The sequence below is a fragment of the Meriones unguiculatus genome, chromosome 10 (genome assembly GCF_030254825.1).
Source record: "Meriones unguiculatus strain TT.TT164.6M chromosome 10, Bangor_MerUng_6.1, whole genome shotgun sequence".
In the NCBI taxonomy this organism is placed as follows: domain Eukaryota; kingdom Metazoa; phylum Chordata; class Mammalia; order Rodentia; family Muridae; genus Meriones; species Meriones unguiculatus.
The window spans coordinates 40233478-40253138 of NC_083358.1; the positions used below are offsets into that span (position 1 = coordinate 40233478).

At 43.1% G+C, this 19661-nt stretch overlaps 1 protein-coding gene across 13 annotated transcripts in view; it reads right to left on the reverse strand.

The window, feature by feature from the left end:
* C10H16orf78 (chromosome 10 C16orf78 homolog) overlaps positions 1-19661 on the reverse strand; it is a 115432-nt gene that overhangs the window by 85965 nt on the left and 9806 nt on the right. For 2 of the 13 annotated variants that reach the window (XM_060392290.1, XM_060392281.1), the window contains exon 1: positions 7821-7953. The exons of 9 other annotated variants lie outside the window; for them this stretch is intronic. Coding sequence is in view for 1 of the 4 variants with exons in the window: in XM_060392291.1 (XP_060248274.1) it covers positions 7821-7886 (66 nt within the window). In the remaining 3 variants the exon portion in view is untranslated. Of the gene's footprint in view, positions 1-7820; positions 7954-19661 lie in introns of those variants that run through there. 2 more of the 13 variants (XM_060392283.1, XM_060392291.1) reach the window with 2 other exon arrangements.

A 19661-nucleotide genomic window follows, 5' to 3' on the forward strand; every position in this document is an offset into this window, starting at 1 on the left:
AGAAAGGGAAATCAGTATGTTGAAAAGATAATTGTACCCCATGTCCACTACAGCATAGTTCATAAGAATCAAGATACAGATGCAACTGTACCCATCAATAAGTAAGTGAGTAAAGAAAATGTGCACACACACACACACACACACACACACACACACAATAGACTAGATTGAGACTTCAAAGGGAGGAAAACCTGTCATTTGTGAACAAATGGCCAAACTTAGAGGACACTGTGTTAAGTGAAATAAATGAGGCACAGAAAAGCAAGTACTGTATGGTCTTGTTCATGTAAAACTGAAAAATAGTAAGCTCATAAGTAGAACAAAATGGTGGGGACAAAGGCCAGAGTAGTGGAGCAGAGACAAAGGAAAGCCCTGAGCGAAAGGTACAAAATTTCAGCAAGGAGGCAGGCTCTCAGTGCTCTGTTGCACAGAACGATTACCGAAATGTTAGGGCAGATTGTATTTAAAAGCTCATAAAAAAGCAGGTTTAAAATTGCTTTAAACCATAAAAAAAAAAAAAAAACAACATAAAAAACAAGCACAGGAGGTAATACATTTGTTACTATGATTTAATTACCAGCAATTCAAAACTATTATCACATTGTATCACACATATTTAAGATATACAATTAACAAATTAACAGTTAACAAACAGTAAGAATGGCCATCAACCTGATATTGAATGCATATACTGCCTGGGGTTTCACAGAGCTTGCCCGCTAGCGGGAGAGGTGAAGCCAAATACTTGTTTATTTATTTGTTTATTTATCTATTTATTTTGAGACAAGATTTCTCTGTATAGCCTTGGCTATATAGTCCTGGACTCACTCTGTAGATCAGGCTGGCCTTGAACTCACGAAGATCCGCCTATCTCTACCCCTCCCCCCAAGTGCTGGGATTAAAGATGTGCACTATCACGCCAGCTGCCAAATTTACTCAACTAGCTGTACAACACAATCACATGTTTGAAGGGTCATAAAGATCTCTCTCTTTCCCTCTCTCTCTACACACACAAAGATACTCCTCATCATACACACACACACACACACACATACACACACACACACACACACACACACACACACAGAGAGAGAGAGAGAGAGAGAGAGAGAGAGATCTTTCTTAAGGTTTTTCTTCATTTTCTATTTACCGTTTGAAAGTACTGAGCTTGTGTGGCCAGAAGTGTGCAATGGATCTATCTGTGAAAGACAGCCACAGCCATGCGTGGGTCAGCTACACCCAGCAGTGATGATTTTCCTGAATCGCTGATGGCGTGAAAAGACAATCAGTGATGGCAGCAGATTCTTAACTAAACACACTTTCCAGGGGACACTACTTTTTTTCTTCTCATTCATGAGACTCTGGAGACACTGGATGGGCAAACACTGGCCTCTGTGGTGTGCTGCTTCCACACTGAGACACTGCTTGGGGTGCTCCAAGGAGTCACAGTTCCTTTAGCTGTAGCAATCCCAGTAGCACTATTACTGCCCATCTTACAGATAAAGAAACCAACAGACAAGGTGAAGTGGCTTGCCTGTTCCCACTTGGCAGGCAGGAGAGCTGGGCTTCAAGGTTAGTGAAGTGATGCTAGTCTGCTGTGATTTCACTCTGAAGAGAGATGGTATTTAAAATACTTTTAAACATTTGAAATTCATTTTCAGTGTAATTATAAATACCAGATCCTAATAACTTATAAAAAATTTTCAAGCAGAAGCACCACGAACAAACAACCGCAAAGAGCATGTAATGAAAAGCAAATCAACTCTTGCTTTAAAATCCATTACAAGGCTTTTACCACTGTCAACATTTTATTATTTGATATCACAAAATCATTACCTCCACAGCACAGCATTTCATGACATAAAAATGAACTTTGTTCCTTAAGGAAAATGCTATAAATATTCACAAAGGAAGCTTTTATTCTTTCAGAAATAGCAATCAACCAATAAATCAGGAAGTCACATATTAGTTCCATCTCTTCTAGAAGATTCCATAAGACCTACAATCAGTTCAATAAGAATGAGAGATGTCTTAGAAGCCACCATGAAATTCTAAATCTTCATCATGACAAAATAAATCACAAAAAGGATAAAATTCGGCTGCAAATAGGGAGCAAATATTTGCCATATAGTTGGTGAACAGGAGTGCTGACCATTGATTATACTGACCCCTACAAATCAGTCACATAGACCACTCAGTACACAAAGGAGTAGTGACACTATAAAAATAGTGTTGCCATTTACAGACATAGTGAAGATGTCATCGTTCCATCTATCTATCCATCTATCCATCTATCTATCTATCTATCTATCCATCCATCCATCCATCCATCCATCCATCCATCCATCTATCTATCTATCTATCTATCTATCTATCTATCCATCCATCCATCCATCCACCTATTTGAGATGTGGTCTCCCTTAATCCAGATTGGCCTCAAACTTATAAGTAGCCAAGGATGATTTTGAACCAGCTTTCCTAACTCCACTTTCCAAGTGCTGGGTTCACAGGCCTGCACCATCAATCCCCACCCACCATATGTTTCTAAGCAAATGCATTTTCAGTTATAAGAATTCTTTAGAAAAATACTTGAAGCATACACACCAAGTTCACAATGCTGCCTACCTCTCAGGAAAAAGTAAGAGGTTTTGCTTAGAGGGACAGGGAAAAGACAGCTGTCTTAATAATGTGTGTTATTTTTTAAACAAAAAAAATGCATTACCACTTGTATAATTTAAAAATATATACACATTAAAAAAGACATATTTTCTATATACATAATGGATAATATACCAGTGATTAATTCTGGGTGTTAAGAATTTGTTTTACTGGTCTTTCCCTTATTAAATAAATAAATAAATAAATAAATTTTTAAAGTAAAAAACTATATATATATATATATATATATATATATATATATATAAATGAATAGAAATGTAACTGGTAATTTCCAGCAAAGCCTGCAATACCATGCTTTAGTATGGTATTTAGTACAATTTTTATTGTACACTTTTAAACAGTTTTTATTGGACGTGTAAAAGGACAAACTGACCAGGTACAGTGGTGCACACCTGTAATGCCAACACTTGGGGAGGGCAGAGTCAGGAGGATCAAGAGTTCCTGTCTTGAAAAACAAAACAAACAAAACGAAAAGGACAAACTGAAGTCAGAATATCCGTGCATTCATTTCCTCCAGCACAAAGGAGCACACACATGCCGGCAGCAGTCTTCACTGAGTGAGATCAGAGCAGTGTGATCCTGAGTTATGCATGATGCTGTTGGACAACTCTGAGCTCAGGGGTTCGAGCCATTTCATGGAATCCTGGAAACAGCTGTACCTCTGGGCTTACATGACAACTGTGGTGAAGACTTGGATAACTCTGCCATTCTGCCAGTCATGTGTACAAAGCTCAGCGGCAGAGTGGTTCAACAAAGCATTAGTGTGTTCTTGTTTAAATGTAAATTACTTAAGACTAGAAGCAATTAAAGTGCAACTGAGGGCAGCCAGCCACATGCCAAATGTTCAGTCTTCACTCTGGTTGAATACCATAGACAAAGAGCATGCTCATCATCTCCCAAAGTCCTGCACAGCATGGCTTAAGGTCTGGGTCCATGAACTCCATGGGGACTGGCTTGAGCTGTGCCACTTACGAAATATTTACCCACAGGCAATTACTAAAACCCTGTTAATGCTTCATTGGTTTGTTTCTAAGATGGAGAAATCATGCCGCCCTTGCTGGGTTGTTGCGTGGCTATGGTTTAGTAAGTTCCTATAGAGCTCACAGTAACACAGTGAACAGCAACTAGGCAGCAAGCCGTTACTACTACCTTCTGTTGTCCGACTGATGGAAGCATGGGCCACTGGCCCTCAACACTGCTCACTTCCAGAGCCACTGGACATGGGAGAGGAAGAAGCCATGGTCTGGCAGATGGGAAGAGAGCCTTTTTCTCTTGTGGGCCATGAGGTCAGCGTGGCTCTGAATGTTGTGACACTTGCTCATGGATTTGTCGCTTTTTCAGTTGAAGTTCAGAAAGTTTCCACTCACTTACTCACTCACTCACTCACTCACTCACTCACTCAGTACTTAAAGAGCACCTATTCTGTGCAGGCCACGGGGACATAAGGGTGAGCAAGAGTGGTAAGGGTCTTATCCTAGTAGAGAACACCAATGTACCTACAGTACATTTCCCAGAGCATGATGGGAGGTAAGAATGCTATGGAAACAGGTGGTTGGAACATTAGAAGCTTCCCTTGTGCATATTTATAGCAATTTCCTTAAGGAACAAAGTTCTCTGAGAAGGTCCCAATGAGAAGGTCCCAGGACTTGAAGGTGAGTGGAAACTGAGAATTCTAAGAACAAAGCTCACGCAGTATAAAGGCCCTGAAGGGAATGGCCAAAAAGCCATGGGCTGAACCATAATGGTGAGAAGAAAAAAAGAGATCAGGGAGTTGGAAGCCAGAGGGGACAGATCTGTGCCAAAGGACATGGGTCCTCACAATATGAGATGGGATCTTGTGGGGCCTTTTGAAGGGAGAAGTGACGGAGACTTTTTTAGTTTGAAGGGTAGTGGCAGCTGCTGAGCTGAGACCACACCAGTGAGATGGCATGCAGCGGCTACATGGAAGCACTGCAATTACCCCAGGGCACGCCATGTGTGTGACAGGACAACACAGGGGAAGTGTGAGAGAGCAGCAGCCCTCATTTTATTACATTGGCTTGTTTTGGTTTTTGAGGCAGGTCTCTATGCAGCCCAGGCTGGCCTGGAACTCTTGATCCTCCTGCCTCTGCCTTCTGGGTGCTGGGATAACAAGCACGTGTGACTCTAAACTTCTAGTGTGCACCTCCATATCTCATACAAGAGAAAAAGAAAGAAACATACTTGAAATGATTGATTATAGGAAAAGGGAATAAGGGGATGCTAGACCTCAACCCCCTGCTTTAGAGAGTTTACTTTGCAATCATGTAGATACTTTTTGTATTTATAAAGTACTACAAAGTTGAAAAAGGAATTACTAAAAAAGTAAAGCAACATGAAAGGACTGAGCTTCAGGTTGTCGGTATGACCACACACAGCCTGATGTAAGGGATACCCGACAAACAAAGGACAATGGCCAACTTGTATCACTAGTCTCAGGTTGACCACAGTCTGTGTGTGAGTACCCTGAGGCTCTGAGCAGTAATGACAGTGACATGACTTGGAGGCAGAGTTTCTAGCACAGGAGAGGATTAAGGTCTGTGAAGCCATGTTAAACCATCACTAAGCCAGATGCCAGTTACACATAGAATGGATTCTTTACTTAAAAAAAAAAAAAAGGTCACTTACACATTTTCTACCGTTGTCCACTGTAAATTATAAGCACTCCATTTACTACCAAGACTGTGGTCACTAATATAACATTTCTGCTGAAGGATGTCAGACCTTGGCTGGAAGGTGGCTCAGCAGTTAAGTGCACTTGCTATTCTTGTAGAGGACCAGAGTTTCATCCCCAGTACCCAAAATCAGGCAGCTCATGGCCATCTGAAACTCCAGTTCCAGGGGACCTAATATCCTCTTCTGGCTTCCAAGAAAATCTGTACACACACACACACACACACACACACACACACACACACACCTTAAAAAATGTAAGGTCTGAGGTAGAATGTGTACACAGTGAACCTTGCCACAGAGCAAGGAACTTTTCTGTGTGGTGATAGGGTCTCACGTATCTCAGGCTGGCCTTCAACTTGATATGTAGCCAGGAGGATCTTGAACTTAGGAGTTTCCTGGCGCCTTCACATGGACATACGTCATCATCCTAGGCTTTATGTGGTGCTGAGGACCAAACCCAGGGCTTGCATATATTAAGCAAGAATCTACAAACTGAGCTACATCTACAGAAAGGTGATTTTCAGAGGGAATTACTGTCTTGTAGAAAGTACTCAAGCTCATGTGTTTTGACTTCGAATAGCCAGAGACATAATTTAAACAGAAATAAGTGCTGCCAATGCATAAAAATATTAAAACATAAGGTTGGTAAGATTAACAATAAAAGCAAACATGTTCATTCATTCATTCCTTTGTCACTTTTGAAAGATACTGGGGAAGGGGGAGGGGGTGTATCCTTGCCAGGCCACAGAGGAAGATGATGCAGACAGCCCTGATGAAACCTGATAAGCTAGGGTCAGATAGAAGGGGAGGAGGTCCTCCCTTATCAGTGGAGGAGAGAAGGGGCATAGGGAGATGAGGGAGGGGACTACAGCCAGGATACAAAGTGGATAAATTGAAAGAAAGAAAGAAACAAAGATAGATAGATAGATAGATAGATAGATAGATAGATAGATAGATACCTGGAAAAACTTTTTACTTTGAAAACCAGTTTGTAAAAGGATTGGGAGGGGATGATGAAGGGCGCTATAGCTGGGATACAAAGCAAATACATTGTAACTAATAAAATAATAAATTAATAAAAAAGAGCTAAACAGAAAAAAAAACAAAACAAAAAACAATCAAACAAACAAACAAAAACCCCATGTACCCATCCTCCCAATGTGGCTTTCCTGGACAGTAAAAAGGGGAATGTTCTCTCTCCTGAACACTATAGTTAGTAAATGAATCGAGAAATGACAGTGAGTATGACCATTTTTACAACTCCTCATAAATAAGTGGTGATATTACTATGGAAATAGAGACTGTTTTGTTTATTGTTTGTTACTGCTTTACTGAGATAGGATCTTGGCTGTAGCCTGAGTTGGTCTAGAATTCACCATCCTCCTGCCTCAAGATTCCTGTATGTTGGGCTGCAAGAGCTCCCAGCTCCACATGAACTGTAAGATGGTGGTCTAGAACCTCTAAGAAACAACCTTGCTGCCCCTTTCCCAGAGCAACAACATAATTTGAATTCCCAGCAAAGACGACTCAAGGGGAACAGAGACACATGAGTGGGGCCAGGAAAAGGCTATACTGACCCAAGCACAGCACTGCCACCGATAATGAAAACCACCAAACTGGGAGGGGGCAGGGAGAGACACTTAGGAACCCTGGTGATTAACAGGCAGGCCCATTTAGTTCAACTCAAATGGACAACAACCAATAATGGGGAAAAGCCAATCGGGAGGACAGAAACACTGAGCTGAGATTCCCAGGGATGCTGAGTGACACGCAACTTTCCCCCAGTGCTTTCCCAAATAATGCTTTAAAGAATGATGACAAGATTATGGCTTCTGTTTTCTGTCGTTCTAAGGCTGAGCCAAGGGCTTCTTACATGCTAGGTGAGCACCCACAACTGAGCTACTCTTCAGCTGCTTGACTACTTTTCTTTTTGGGAGAGTCTTGCTAAGTAACCCAGGCCAACTTTGTACTTGCTTGATAGCCCAAGTACATCTTGAACTTGCACTCTTCCTGCCTCAGCTTCCTGGGCAGCTGGAATTATAGGTCTGTGCTACTAGGCTTATCAGGTTTATTATTATTATTATTATTATTAAATTGTGCTAGAAGCTAAAGACTAGTCTATTTACAAATGAAGTTATGAATGGGGGCCATACATATTTGAATTGTCTACTGGGAAATGCAAGCTGAGATGTGCAAATATAAGCTGGACATTTGAGGGAGGCTGAGTAAGGGGTGCACCTGACAGAAACTTACATTTATGTACAAAATGCATTTAAAGGTAAGATTCAGCAAATTTCACAACAAAACAATAACAAGAAATGATTTTAAATCGTGTGATGGTTAATCTCCATTGTCAGTTTGACTGAATTCAGCAAAACCATAAAAATACCCCTGGGGTATATCTGAGGATGATTCCAGAAAGGTGTACCTGAGCAGGGAAGACTCACCCTGAATGACACTATTCCACAGTCTTGAGTACCAGACTGAAAAGGAGAAAGCATGGGCACTGGCATTCATCTCTCTTTGCTTCTTGACTGTGGACACAAATCAGATGCCTCATGGTCCTGCCACCATGACTTCTCCTCCATGATAAACTGCACCTTGAAACCTAAGCCAAAAAACAGTCTTCTTTAAATTGCCTTTGTCAGTTATTCTGTCAGAGCAGAGAGAAAAGTAACTAACACAGGTAATAAATGTGGAAGCCCTTGAATCAATTTAAAAGCAGCTCAAACTACCTTTTAACTAACTTTGTCCCTGAATTTTAAAACAAACATTCATCATACAGTATTCGTAAAATGCTGATGCAATGGTGCATTAAATAGCTCTAAACATAATGGTCAGGTTCCTGCCCTCATAGAGCTCACAGTCTGTTAAGGAAAACAGGCATTAGGTAAATGCTGCACAACTGTTCAGGGGCCAACAACAGCAGTCCTAAGGAGAGGGAGAGCAGGGGAGGGGAGGAGGGAGGACAAAGGGAATGTAGAGAGAAGAGAAATTGTGGCCTGGGGCGTCTCTGAGACAGGCTGGGGACTTGTGACAGGGTGGGCTTCTGGGAGGATATGGGGGTGACTTAGCAAAGACCCCTACAGCAGGAGACATGGAGACTGAAGAGGCCACCCTCTAACCAGACAGGACTCCTAGTAGAAGGAGAGGACCACCAACTCAGCAGCGAAAACCCAAAATTTACCCTGCCTACAAGATGTACAGGGATAAAGAGAGAACAGAGATTGAGGGAATGGCCAACCAATGCCTGACCACACCATGGGAAAGAGCCAGCCTCTAACACTATTAGCGACATTCTACTACACTTGCAGGCAGGAGCCTAGTATAGCTGTCCTTTAAGAGGCTCCACCCAGCAGTGGATCGAAACAGATGCTGAGACTCACAGCCAAATATTGGGCAGAGCACAGGGAGCCTTGTGGAAGAGTGGGAGAAAGGATAGAAGGACCTGGAGGGAACAGGAGCTCCACAAGAAGACTAACAGAGCCAACTAACCTGGGCCCAGGGGGGCTTGCGGAGACTGAAGCACCAACAAATGACCATATATGGACTGGATCTAGGCCCCCTACACATATGTACACAATGGACATCTTGGTCTTCATGTGGGTTCCCTAATAAAGGGAATGGGAGCTGTCTATGACAAGGACCCTCTTGCATGCTTTTCAATCACTTGCCCCTGGCAGGGCTGCCTTGCCAGGCCACCATGGTAGAAGATGTGCTCAGTCTTGATAAGATTTGATGTGGTGGGATGGGTAGGCGTGGGGGGGCTTTCTTGAGGGGGGAGGAGGGGAAATAAAGAGAGAAGGAGGGTGGGGCCAGCGGAGAGAAGGGAGGGAGCTATGACTGAGATGTAAAGTGAAAAAAAAAAAAAAAGACAAAGTGATCTACAGACAAGCCCTCAGGGTAGCTCCCCTGAGGGGTGCTGAGAACAGTGAATGGAAAGGTTTTGCTAAGTGAAGAGGGTTGGAAGAGCGTATATATGCTCTCATAGTGGAGAGGAGGGTTAGGATTATGCAAGAGGAGCTAAGAGCTCAGCCTAATGGAGTACTGGTGTGTTCACAGAGGGTTAGCATCTTGTAAGGGAGCTAAGAACTTAGCCCTGAGCTACGAGTATCTTGGAAGAACAATTTCCTTGCTGCCTGCAGTGCGCCTTATAAGCCTGGTAGCCCTGAGCCCACTCGTCTACTGTGCTGTGATCAGTGATCAGGCCATAAGGAGGGGCACTGACACCATGTGCAGAGGATCAATGTGGCCCAAGCTGGTCCAAGTCCCACTGCAGGTGAAGGACATGAGTAGCTCCTGCAGTTTGGCACACCCACCTGGGAATCTCCATATGTTTGGGATGACACTGGAAACGTGATTCTTATGTTCTGGGCAAGTGTCAATCACACTCATTTCTTGGACTCCTCCTTCTAACAAAAATCTAGAAGCAACTGATGTCTACAAATGCTATGACAGAAGCCACAGTAGGAATTTTAAGTATTCAGCACCAGTAGATTCTCTCAGCCAAATGTTTTCTAACATAATAAACCAAATTCTTATGTTGGCAGGAGAGCTGCATATGTATAATTAACGCTTAAGGGGACAGAAGCTGCTCAGAAATAAGGTCCCTGGGGGTGGCTGCCATGGGACGCCCAAGCCTGCACTTTACAAACAGTGTTTGTTTTCATTGAGAAGCAGCCTCTGCTATACCAGCTGCCCCAAAGCTGGCCTGTACTTTGCAAGAGCAACAGAATACAGACTGCTTCAAGATTCCATCCTCAATCTGGGTGTGGTGGTTGTGCTTGTAATTCTATGTAATTGGCTGGCTGACGTGGGAAGTAGGAAGATGGTGAATTCTAGGCCAGCTTGGGCTGCACAGTGAGATGCTGTCTCAAAAAAAAAAAAAATGCAAGTAGCAGGTAATCATAGTGGCACACAACTGTATGCCAACACTCAAGGGTCTAAGGCAAAAGAATCACAAATTGAAGGCTAGCTTGTGGTACATACTAAGACCCTGTCTCATATATATATATATATGAGAAACAGACACAGAGAGAGAGAGAGAGAGAGAGAGAGGGGGAAGGAGAGAGAGAGGGAGGGAGAGAGAGAGGGAGGAAGAAAAAGAGGGCCAGAGAGGGAGGGAAGGTGGGAGAGAACACACCTCAACACACCTCCCAGGAAATGAAGGATAAGCTATCACAGCATGTAATCCATGGATCGAAACATCTTTTTCTGCAGCACTGCTAATGCTGTGTGGGGTAGGGGTGGGAGTGGGCATACTCTTTTACTCTTTGCACTTTTTTTTATTACCTGTTATTTAAAAAATGAGAATTATATTAACATTACTTCAAGTAGGAAAAACAAAAACTCTTTTATCTAGACTTTTCATGTGATACTGTAATTCTACTATTTTATAGGACAATAGCTGGTGTCCATACGCTATGAAAAACACATTATGCCCCTGAAGAAAATGATATAACAGGCCCAGGCATTCGTCACTAAGTACTTCAAAAGGACGCAGGGTTCCCGTGCACGAGTCAGTGGGTCCTTCCCGGGCCGTGTAAGGCTCATTGTAATGACTGCTCTTATCCATGCCCCTTTAAAAGGCCAGACACTAGTAAGGAGGGGTGGAGTGACACCAGGAGACCACATAGGTAAGACAAGATGGAGAGGGAATTTCTACACCAAGATTTGAGAAAATTCTTGACATTGTGTCTTCACAGGCCACACAGCTTATTCTTTTCTCACAATCCTGGGAAAGAAAAAAAAATGGCCTGGTTGACATTTCCTAACCTTCAATGGTGCAGATTGTTAAGCTATACAATAGAATGGTCTCAGTGGCAAACAAGAGGGAAATAGCATGTCCTTAAAAGGCAGCATTGGAGTGCTTGAAGAGTGCTGATCTTCTGGGCTGCTGGGGTACTGCAATAACACCCCAAAGGAGACACACCAACAAGCCTCAAGTGCAGCGTGTCTGGCTTGTTTGTGTCTCCGGGCAGCTCTCCCCTTTGGTTGGTGTGCTCGGTACTTCAGTCTGGGCTACAGGAGGGCAGCCAACATGGGCTCTCTGACTTTTGAGCCTCCAGCAGAAGCGGGATCCTCAGCAGGGTCAGAGGAAATGAAGGATCTAGCTATCCCTAATCCCGAGTGGGTACACTGGGACTGTGCCCTCAAAACAGTCTGTTCCACACAGCACTGCAGCCCATGTCTAGATATGGGAACCAGGATTTCCCTTGTCTCTTGAGGCTGTGGTTACAGCCTCCACAGTGGTCACTCTTACATACGGTCTTCTACAGTCTTCCCATCCTTGGATAACATCACCTTTATTTAGGTTAGCACTCACCGATCATTTAATTTGAACCTAATAGTTTTGTTTTCTTCTGCTAAGTTCTAGAATTGTGTTAAAGGGAGCTCTTAATTAGGGCTCAGGTATCCTGAAAGGAGGTTCTAGCAGACATTCAGCATTCTTTCCCTTTCTCTGGAGACCAGGCTGCACTCTGTAACCTAGGCTTCCCAGGTGCAGGAACTACAGTTGTGTCCCACTGTGTATGGTAACTACAGTTACTCCCTTTGCACCCTCTCTTGGCCATTTCCCCCAAGCATGGCCCAGCATCTGAACTGGCCACAGTCTGAGTATTTCTTCCCTGTAAGTATTAATGGGAAGTGCCTGGCTCCTTCTGGGATACCGAAGCCTCCTTCCATTTCAGCTCAGATAAGCCACAGCTGTTGTTCAGCTAGAAGCTAAGACCAGTGATATAAAGACCAAGCCTAGAGACGAATATCCCAAAATAGAGCAGTTAAAAATAAATCCATTGTTTGAGTTTCTCTTGCATCTTTGGTTAGTGCATTAGGTGCTATGAAGCTCTGCAAGATGACAAGCCAACACCTATAACCAACACAATACACATCCTGATGGACCTTGGCATTTGGAGTTCAGACACAGGTATGGTCAGTGTTGTAGGAATGGTTTAGAATTTTCCGGAGAGGCAGTGAACAGGGCAGAGGGAAGGCACGGGTGAAAACTGATGGTGGGACTGTGCCAGGCACATCCCAAGAATGATGGTGGCTTTGGAGGGACAGGAAAGTGGAGGGTCTTGAATGGGAGGCAGGGAGAATACACCAAGGCCTCACCACCAAATGTGGGCAAGCAAGGGAGCCACTGGCTAGGCTCAAAGAACACACTGTAAGGCAGAGGTGAGAAATCTGCTGGGTTTTCTGAGGGGCTGTGGCCACATGAGGGACTGGGATGCGAAGCCCAGGTCTTAGATGAGGGAGAGGGTTGTGCCCTGTGGAGGATGGAGTGATAGAGGTCACTAGGTTCTCCGAAGTTCTGTCGTGAAGTATGTGTATAGCAATGCTAGGAAGATGTACAAGGAATATTAGGCAGTTTGGATAGGAGGAAAAAGGGTACTAATTTCAGGCACACCTAGGTCCTTTCTAACGCCAGGGAAGTCATGACACTCATCTGTTGAAGCTGGTAAATGTCTCTGACCATTGCTCTAATGAGAATTGAGGATTAAGTCCCTTCAAACCATGCCTGCCATTAACAGGCCATTTTATGTATACTGTGTTTATCACAGCATGTTCCTAGGTTGGTAGCTAGGAATGATGGCACATAGGCTCTTTAAATGACCTCTACACTAACCTTTATATGAGAAAGTCTCAGTGTGACCTGGCTGGGCTTATCTATCCTGACCACACTTGGCCTCCCCAGAGACTTCATGCCTCACTAGCCCTTCTCTTAGCCTGCCTTTGACTTGCTCTATCCCTTTCTTGGCCTTGACTTTTTCTGCCAAACTTCATTTTCCTCTTTCTTCTTGGTGATGAACACAGAACTAAAGGCTTTGCTACAACACCAGCTCTTTAATCTCAATTCTGAAAGATGTGGCCAACCAGAGCTTCCCCATGCATTCTTTTCATGTGAACTTGTAAACCTCAGGAACATATCTGGCTTGGTTTGTGAGAACGCTAATCCTTACTCTGGAGGGCATTTGCCTTTGCTGTAGCAGTGAAGTTCTTCAGGTTAGCTTTTTGTGAAGTAGCTGATGACATTTTTAAACTTGGATTCAAAAGGTGCTACAATTGTGCACTTAGCAAAAGGAAGCCCTTAGACTTTATGAGTAAATGACTTAAGGAGTAAATGACTTCAGGTAATTCTCAGCCCAAAAGCTAAGGCCAATCAGTAAATACCTTATGATGCTCCTCCTTTCTGAAAGCAAAATGACTGATTGCTTTACAGACATTTTCTGGAAACTGAGTAACAACAGCTCTGCTCCTCCACACCTAGGGAAACAAGATCTGTACTCCTTTAGTTACCTTTGCTTCATTCTGCTTTTGATTTGTTTTTGAATCAGTTTCTTACTGCATATCGGTAGCCAGTCCTTCAAACTGTTTTGAAACAAAGTATATGAAGAAAACAAACAAACAAACAAACAAACAAAAAACAGATAAATCCTCTCTGGGAACAAACAAAGGGATATCTCAGTGGCAGCAGCCACAATAAACCTTTTTGGCCTTTTGAAAAAAAAAAAATCCATTCCTTTGTCCCCTGCCATTTCCTCTATGGCATTTGAAATAAAATTTCCCATTTTTTATCCTCAACTTTTGAACCCCTTGTTGTGGTGCTACTTTTTTTTTTTTCAAAACAAACATCTATCTATCTATCTATCTATCTATCTATCTATCTATCTATCTGTCTGTCTGTCTACTTATTATGCATACAGTGTTCTGCCTGCAGGCCAGAAGTGGGCACCAGAACTCATTATAGATGGTTGTGAGCCACCATGTGGTTTCTGGGAATTGAACTCAGGACTTCTGGAAGAGCAACCAGTGCTTTCACCTCTGAGCCATCTCTTCTGCCGAGGTGCCACTTGTAGATGATCTTTGCTATTTGGTGGGTTCTTCTTTTTTCCACCCTTTACTCCCTACCCCCTGATTTCACCTCCTATCACTGGATAGGATAGAAAGAAGGATAAAGGGAAGAGAGATATGCTTGAGTCTAACTTCTTTCTTCTTTGAGCATGACTACTAACAAACCATAACCAATCCCCCTGAACAACCAACAGCCAACGACTCTGCCTCTCAGGGCAGAGTCTCATTTATTTACCGTCTGAAAAGTTCCCAGAACCCCAAATGTCACACAATTACAGAAACTATCGGCAGCTGGCAAATTCCAGAATTGTCACTACACATATGCGCAGGCTGGCCTCAACCTCTTTTGGCCTTAGACTCTGAAGTAATGATATGCTGGGAAAACAGGTGTGCACTGCCACATCTGGCTTATGTTCACTTTATTCTTTAATAATCATCTATAAAGTAAGTGTGGTTCCCTGCTAGGCCATGAGTTGCAAAGGCAGAATCTGGTTCAAATTCACAGCACAATGCAAGCTATACGACTGGTTCAAATAAAGGTCAGTTGAATCAGCCAATGATCTTCAGCAAGAGAAATCATGAAGAGAGGAGTAATCTCTGAGCTATGTGATCAGACAAGTGAAAATGTTTTGTCACTGGAGGCAGAGCTGATCAGTAGTGACATATATGGTGGACATTTCTCATTCACAGAGAATGAGAATGTACTTGTGATGACTAACATACTCATCAAACCAACACTATCTTGGAGATTGTTTTGAAGTCATATCCATGCTACATGGACGATAAATTATGAAGGCTGCATATATGAATCAAACTTACTGCTGCTGTAAATCTCATGACAAAGTTAATCTGACGCATACTTAATGGCATGCATAATCATTATTAGACAGCATTGTAATCAGCATTAATAATAAGCAGTTCACACTAGTGCGTGAGGGACTCCTTTGTTTAGCCAAATGAACTGCTTGGTGTTTTTTCCTTCCTTCTTAGCAGCTAGTTACTCCTTTCTACACCAAAGTCTGGGATGATGGGCTGCTTGGAGACACAAATAACCTAATTCTTCCCAATGCATTGCTACAGAAACCCTCGCTGAGGATGGCCTTGCTAACCACGGGCTCTCTGCCCTGCTCTGACCACCTCCACCCTGAGAGAAAGCACATGGGAGCTATCCACAGCCGTCAAACCTTGCTATTCCATGGGGCTCCTACAATGCCTCTCTCTAGTCTCTAGATCTTGTGTGAAAGACTTTCATGAAATTAAAGGAAGCTTGATGACTCCCCGCAAGGAAACAATCCCTGCCAACTGCTGGAAGCTTGTGGGTAACTCCCTCATCCAGCCTGTACCTCAGACTCCCTGAGACGCTGAAGGTTGCCTGCCTTCTGGATTCCCCCAAGACAGCCATGTCCTGCCTGATGCATCTTTCTGTTCACCAGTGTCTCATGGCATCATCTCCCAAACTGATTCCTCGTTTCTGTTGGTTTCTGGAGACCAACATAAGCTAGACGTTGATGATACCTGATAGATGAACTGAAGGTCTCAGAGGGTTCCTAAGCATTTCTCAGGCATTTACCAGGCTACAGTTTGAATCTGAGGTCACCTACAGGAATGTGTTAGACACTTGGTTCCCAGCTGATGTCACTATTGGGTGGTGGGAGATGGGGCCTGGAAGAAGTAGATCATTGCGAGTATATCACTGTCTCTTCCTCTCTCTGCCTTTCATCAACCATATGATTGCTCTGCTATGCTCTCCATGCCTGGAAGACTGAAACCTTTGAAACTATGAGCTAAACAAATATCTTCTACTTTTAGGTTATTTATGTCAGACATTTTGTTCCAGCAACCGAGAAAATTAAGTAATACATATCTCACAGGTGCTTCCTACTCCACATCTTCATATGCAAGATGCGTGTGATCACATTCACACACCACACACACACACACACACAACACACATACTGACCAACTTCATGAGCCTGAGCAAGAGCTCTTGCTAGTCACATCTGGTTGTCTGGGTACCAGGTGGTTGCAGATAGTAGAAAAGCTGTACTTTAAGCCTGTTCCTGAGTTACCATGCTACAGGACACAGAAAAAAAAATCCAAGATGAGATCACTGCAAAGAGGAAAAATGTTCTCAGAAAAATGGGAAAGGAAAGAAGGGCAAGAATCCACCTGACTTAAGGAAAGAGACAGAGAGAGAGAGAGAGAGCGCCTAGGCTGAGAGTCCTCGACTCAGCAAAGGTTGCTTTGGATGGCAGCTACACATCAGCTGCAGAGCGAGCATTCGCAGGCAATAGGTCTCTAGCGGTCTTACGTTTGGGCCAACGATTCCTAACACATTGTTCCTGTCTACGGAGCCAGTATAATCCAGAGGCCTTGGAAGAAAGGAGTTAAGTACAAATAGCCTTGGGAAAGTCACGAAAGCACACTCAAGCTAAAGTGTAAATGACTCACAGATCCCTTTCTATTTTTATGGTGGGGAGGCACTTTGGAACACAAGGTACTAATGAACTAAAGAGACTGGAAGCATGTGCTGGCTTGGCATACAGAAGTCAGAGAAGGGGAAGCTCGCGGTGACCAAGGCAGATCCTTTGTTCCCACCTCACCATGTCTCCCTGCTGTAGTGCCTAAGGTGGGAACGGGAACAAAGACAGGCCATGCACAGAGGTCTTATACTCCAGCCCTGCTGCAGTGGTGCACAGTGGAGAGGAGATGGTGGTCAAGGAGATCCATAAAGTGCTCACTCCAAACCAGAGACAGGAAGAACTGTATCTAACACGGCATCTCCAGGTTATAAGAAAACAGTTAGTCTGTGGGCTGCAAAGAAGGCCCCTCCCTGTAGACTACCAAGACCACAGATGGCACTGCTCACTAGCCTACAACTTTGGGTGGGTCTCTGGAAGCTGCCAGCGCTTAGTTTTGCTACTGTGAGATAATATAACCCATCCTATGTGTACTGTGAAGTTGGCAGGAAGGCTAATGTGGGCACAGCTGGGCTTGTGTGTTGTCACTAGCCATGAACACAGCCTCCAGAGTCAGAACATACTGGAATGTCTACTCAACACATCCTGTGGGATGCAAGACATTTTATTTGTTCTTCATTTCCTCATCTGCAAAATGAGATAAATGTGCCTAGTTCATAAGATTATTCCTACGATTAATTGAAATAATGAGCACAGAGATTTAAGCATTGTACTTATTGCATTAGCTACCAAAAGCTGTATGTAGATAGAGTATTGTGTGGGTATTCAGCATACTAAGATAAACTCTGCTGGCTACAGGAGTCTAGAGCCCTTCTGCATAGCTATGGCCCAATTTTATCAATGTAAACACGGTCACTTCTCTCTCCTCACAAAGGGAATACTCAATCTGTTTATAAACACTTGCTTAGTGAATGCTGAGCTGCCATGATGCCTAACATTTTGCTCTAGATCTCAAGTATTTGGTTCTAATGGCATCTGAATCACCAGATTCCAGATTTTGTTCGTTGACAAGGTTTTTTTTTTTTCATGAAGAAGCTAAAATTGGTGTGCTGGCTGCAGAACAGATATGCATTTTCAAGGTCTATTAAAACCAAGAGTCACTACAATGTTGTGTCTGTTGGTACAGAATTCAGAGAAAAAAAACAACTTTGTATAGCAACAAACACTGAGTGAGAGAAAAGCAGTGTTAGTTTAGGTCCACTTTACTTTCAAATCACATGGTTTAAGTACACAAAGACACCTTTGTCATTTTCTTTCCCTTACACTATGAGGTCACTAAATAAGTGGCTTAATATAGGCAAATCAATAGTAAGCATAAGCTAGAAATTACACAAAGATAAGAAAGTGAGGATACTGACCATCGTTCAAAAGTACCCTCATGGAACTTAAAGCACCTGCCCCTGAACTGTGAGGACTGGAGTTCGGATCTCAGAACCCATGTAAATCTGTGGAGATGTGGCAGCTACATGTAACTCCAGATCCCAGAAGACAGAGATGGGTGCCCCAAAGCAAGCTGGCTAGTCAGACCAGCCACACTGGCGAGCTCTGGTTTCAAAAGAGATTCTGCCTCAGTGATTAAGGAGGCAAACAATGACAGAAGATTCCCAACGTCAACATTGGACCTCCACACACATGAACCCGTACACACACATGCAAACACTCATACATATACACATACACACTACACACATACACATACACATGAGGGGGGAACATTTATATGGTTTCTTCCTATGGTTTCTTCCAGGCTAAGGTGCCTCCTGATACATGACAATGGGACAGAGGCATTTTGTTTGTTTTTGTGGCAGTGCTGGTGACCAAACCCAAGGTTTATCGAATACCAGGACAGCGGGCCACAGTGCACTGAGCTACATCTCTAGCCCTTGTGTTTCTGAGATAGGATTTGTATATCGCAAGCTCGCCTCAAACTTGTCATCCTCCTACCTCAGTCTTCCAAGTGCTGGGACTGCAGGTATAAGTCAACATACCTAGCTAGCAGGCACATTTTAAAAATAAAACGTAAGAAAAGCAATCTTGTAAGTATCTTATGCATCGCTCCTTTTATGTGTAATATATAATGGTCACAGCACATGTTTTAAAATGCCATTTTTTTTTCACAATGTACAAGGGGAACTCATATTCTTTGGATGCCCTTAGGAAGATGAGATTGGAATGTATAAAATAATGCTCTTTGGGGAGGTTATCTCAAGAACAGTCAAGTCCATCACTTTGTTGTGTTAGAAGATACTGAAAGAGTGAAGAGGAGGAGAGATGGAGAGCTTTCCTTTAAGCAACAGGAAAAAGCAGTGGTGCATTTCAATAAAAAAGAATTTAAAAATTGGAAATGCTAAATCTTCAAAATGGCAGGAAAACAGAAATGATCCACAAACTTACTAACTCACCAAATCCTGTTAAATTCCCAGATGGAAAGGGAAATGTGTGTGACTGCTCACTCTGCAAGTGGAGACATAAAAAGTTTTAATTTAAGGAAGTTACTTCTCACTGTGTTACTAATGTCTTACAAAGGGATATGTTAGTAACTTACTGTATCTATCACTAGGCACTACCATGTGGCCTAGTATACAGTAAGCAGCTTTCCCCTGTGTGAAAGCTGGAAGGCTTGAAATGTCAGATGGCAACAGCAGTATCACTTAATTGCTTTTAATTTGTTCCTTTGCCTTCCTCTTTTTTTGTGCATTCCTGTAAGTTTCTCTCTCTGTGTGTGTTAGTGTGTGTAGGCCAGAGGGTAACGTCAACTATTAAACTATTATACTGTGGTGCTGCCCACCATTCATTCATTCATTCACTCACTCACTCACTCACTCACTCATTCATTCATGTATTCAGGGCTTCTCACTAGCCTGGAACTTTCCAAGTATTCTAGGTTGGCTGGCCAGCAAATCCCAGGGACCCACTGTCTCCAACACCTCCAGACGTACCACCAAGCCTGTTGGG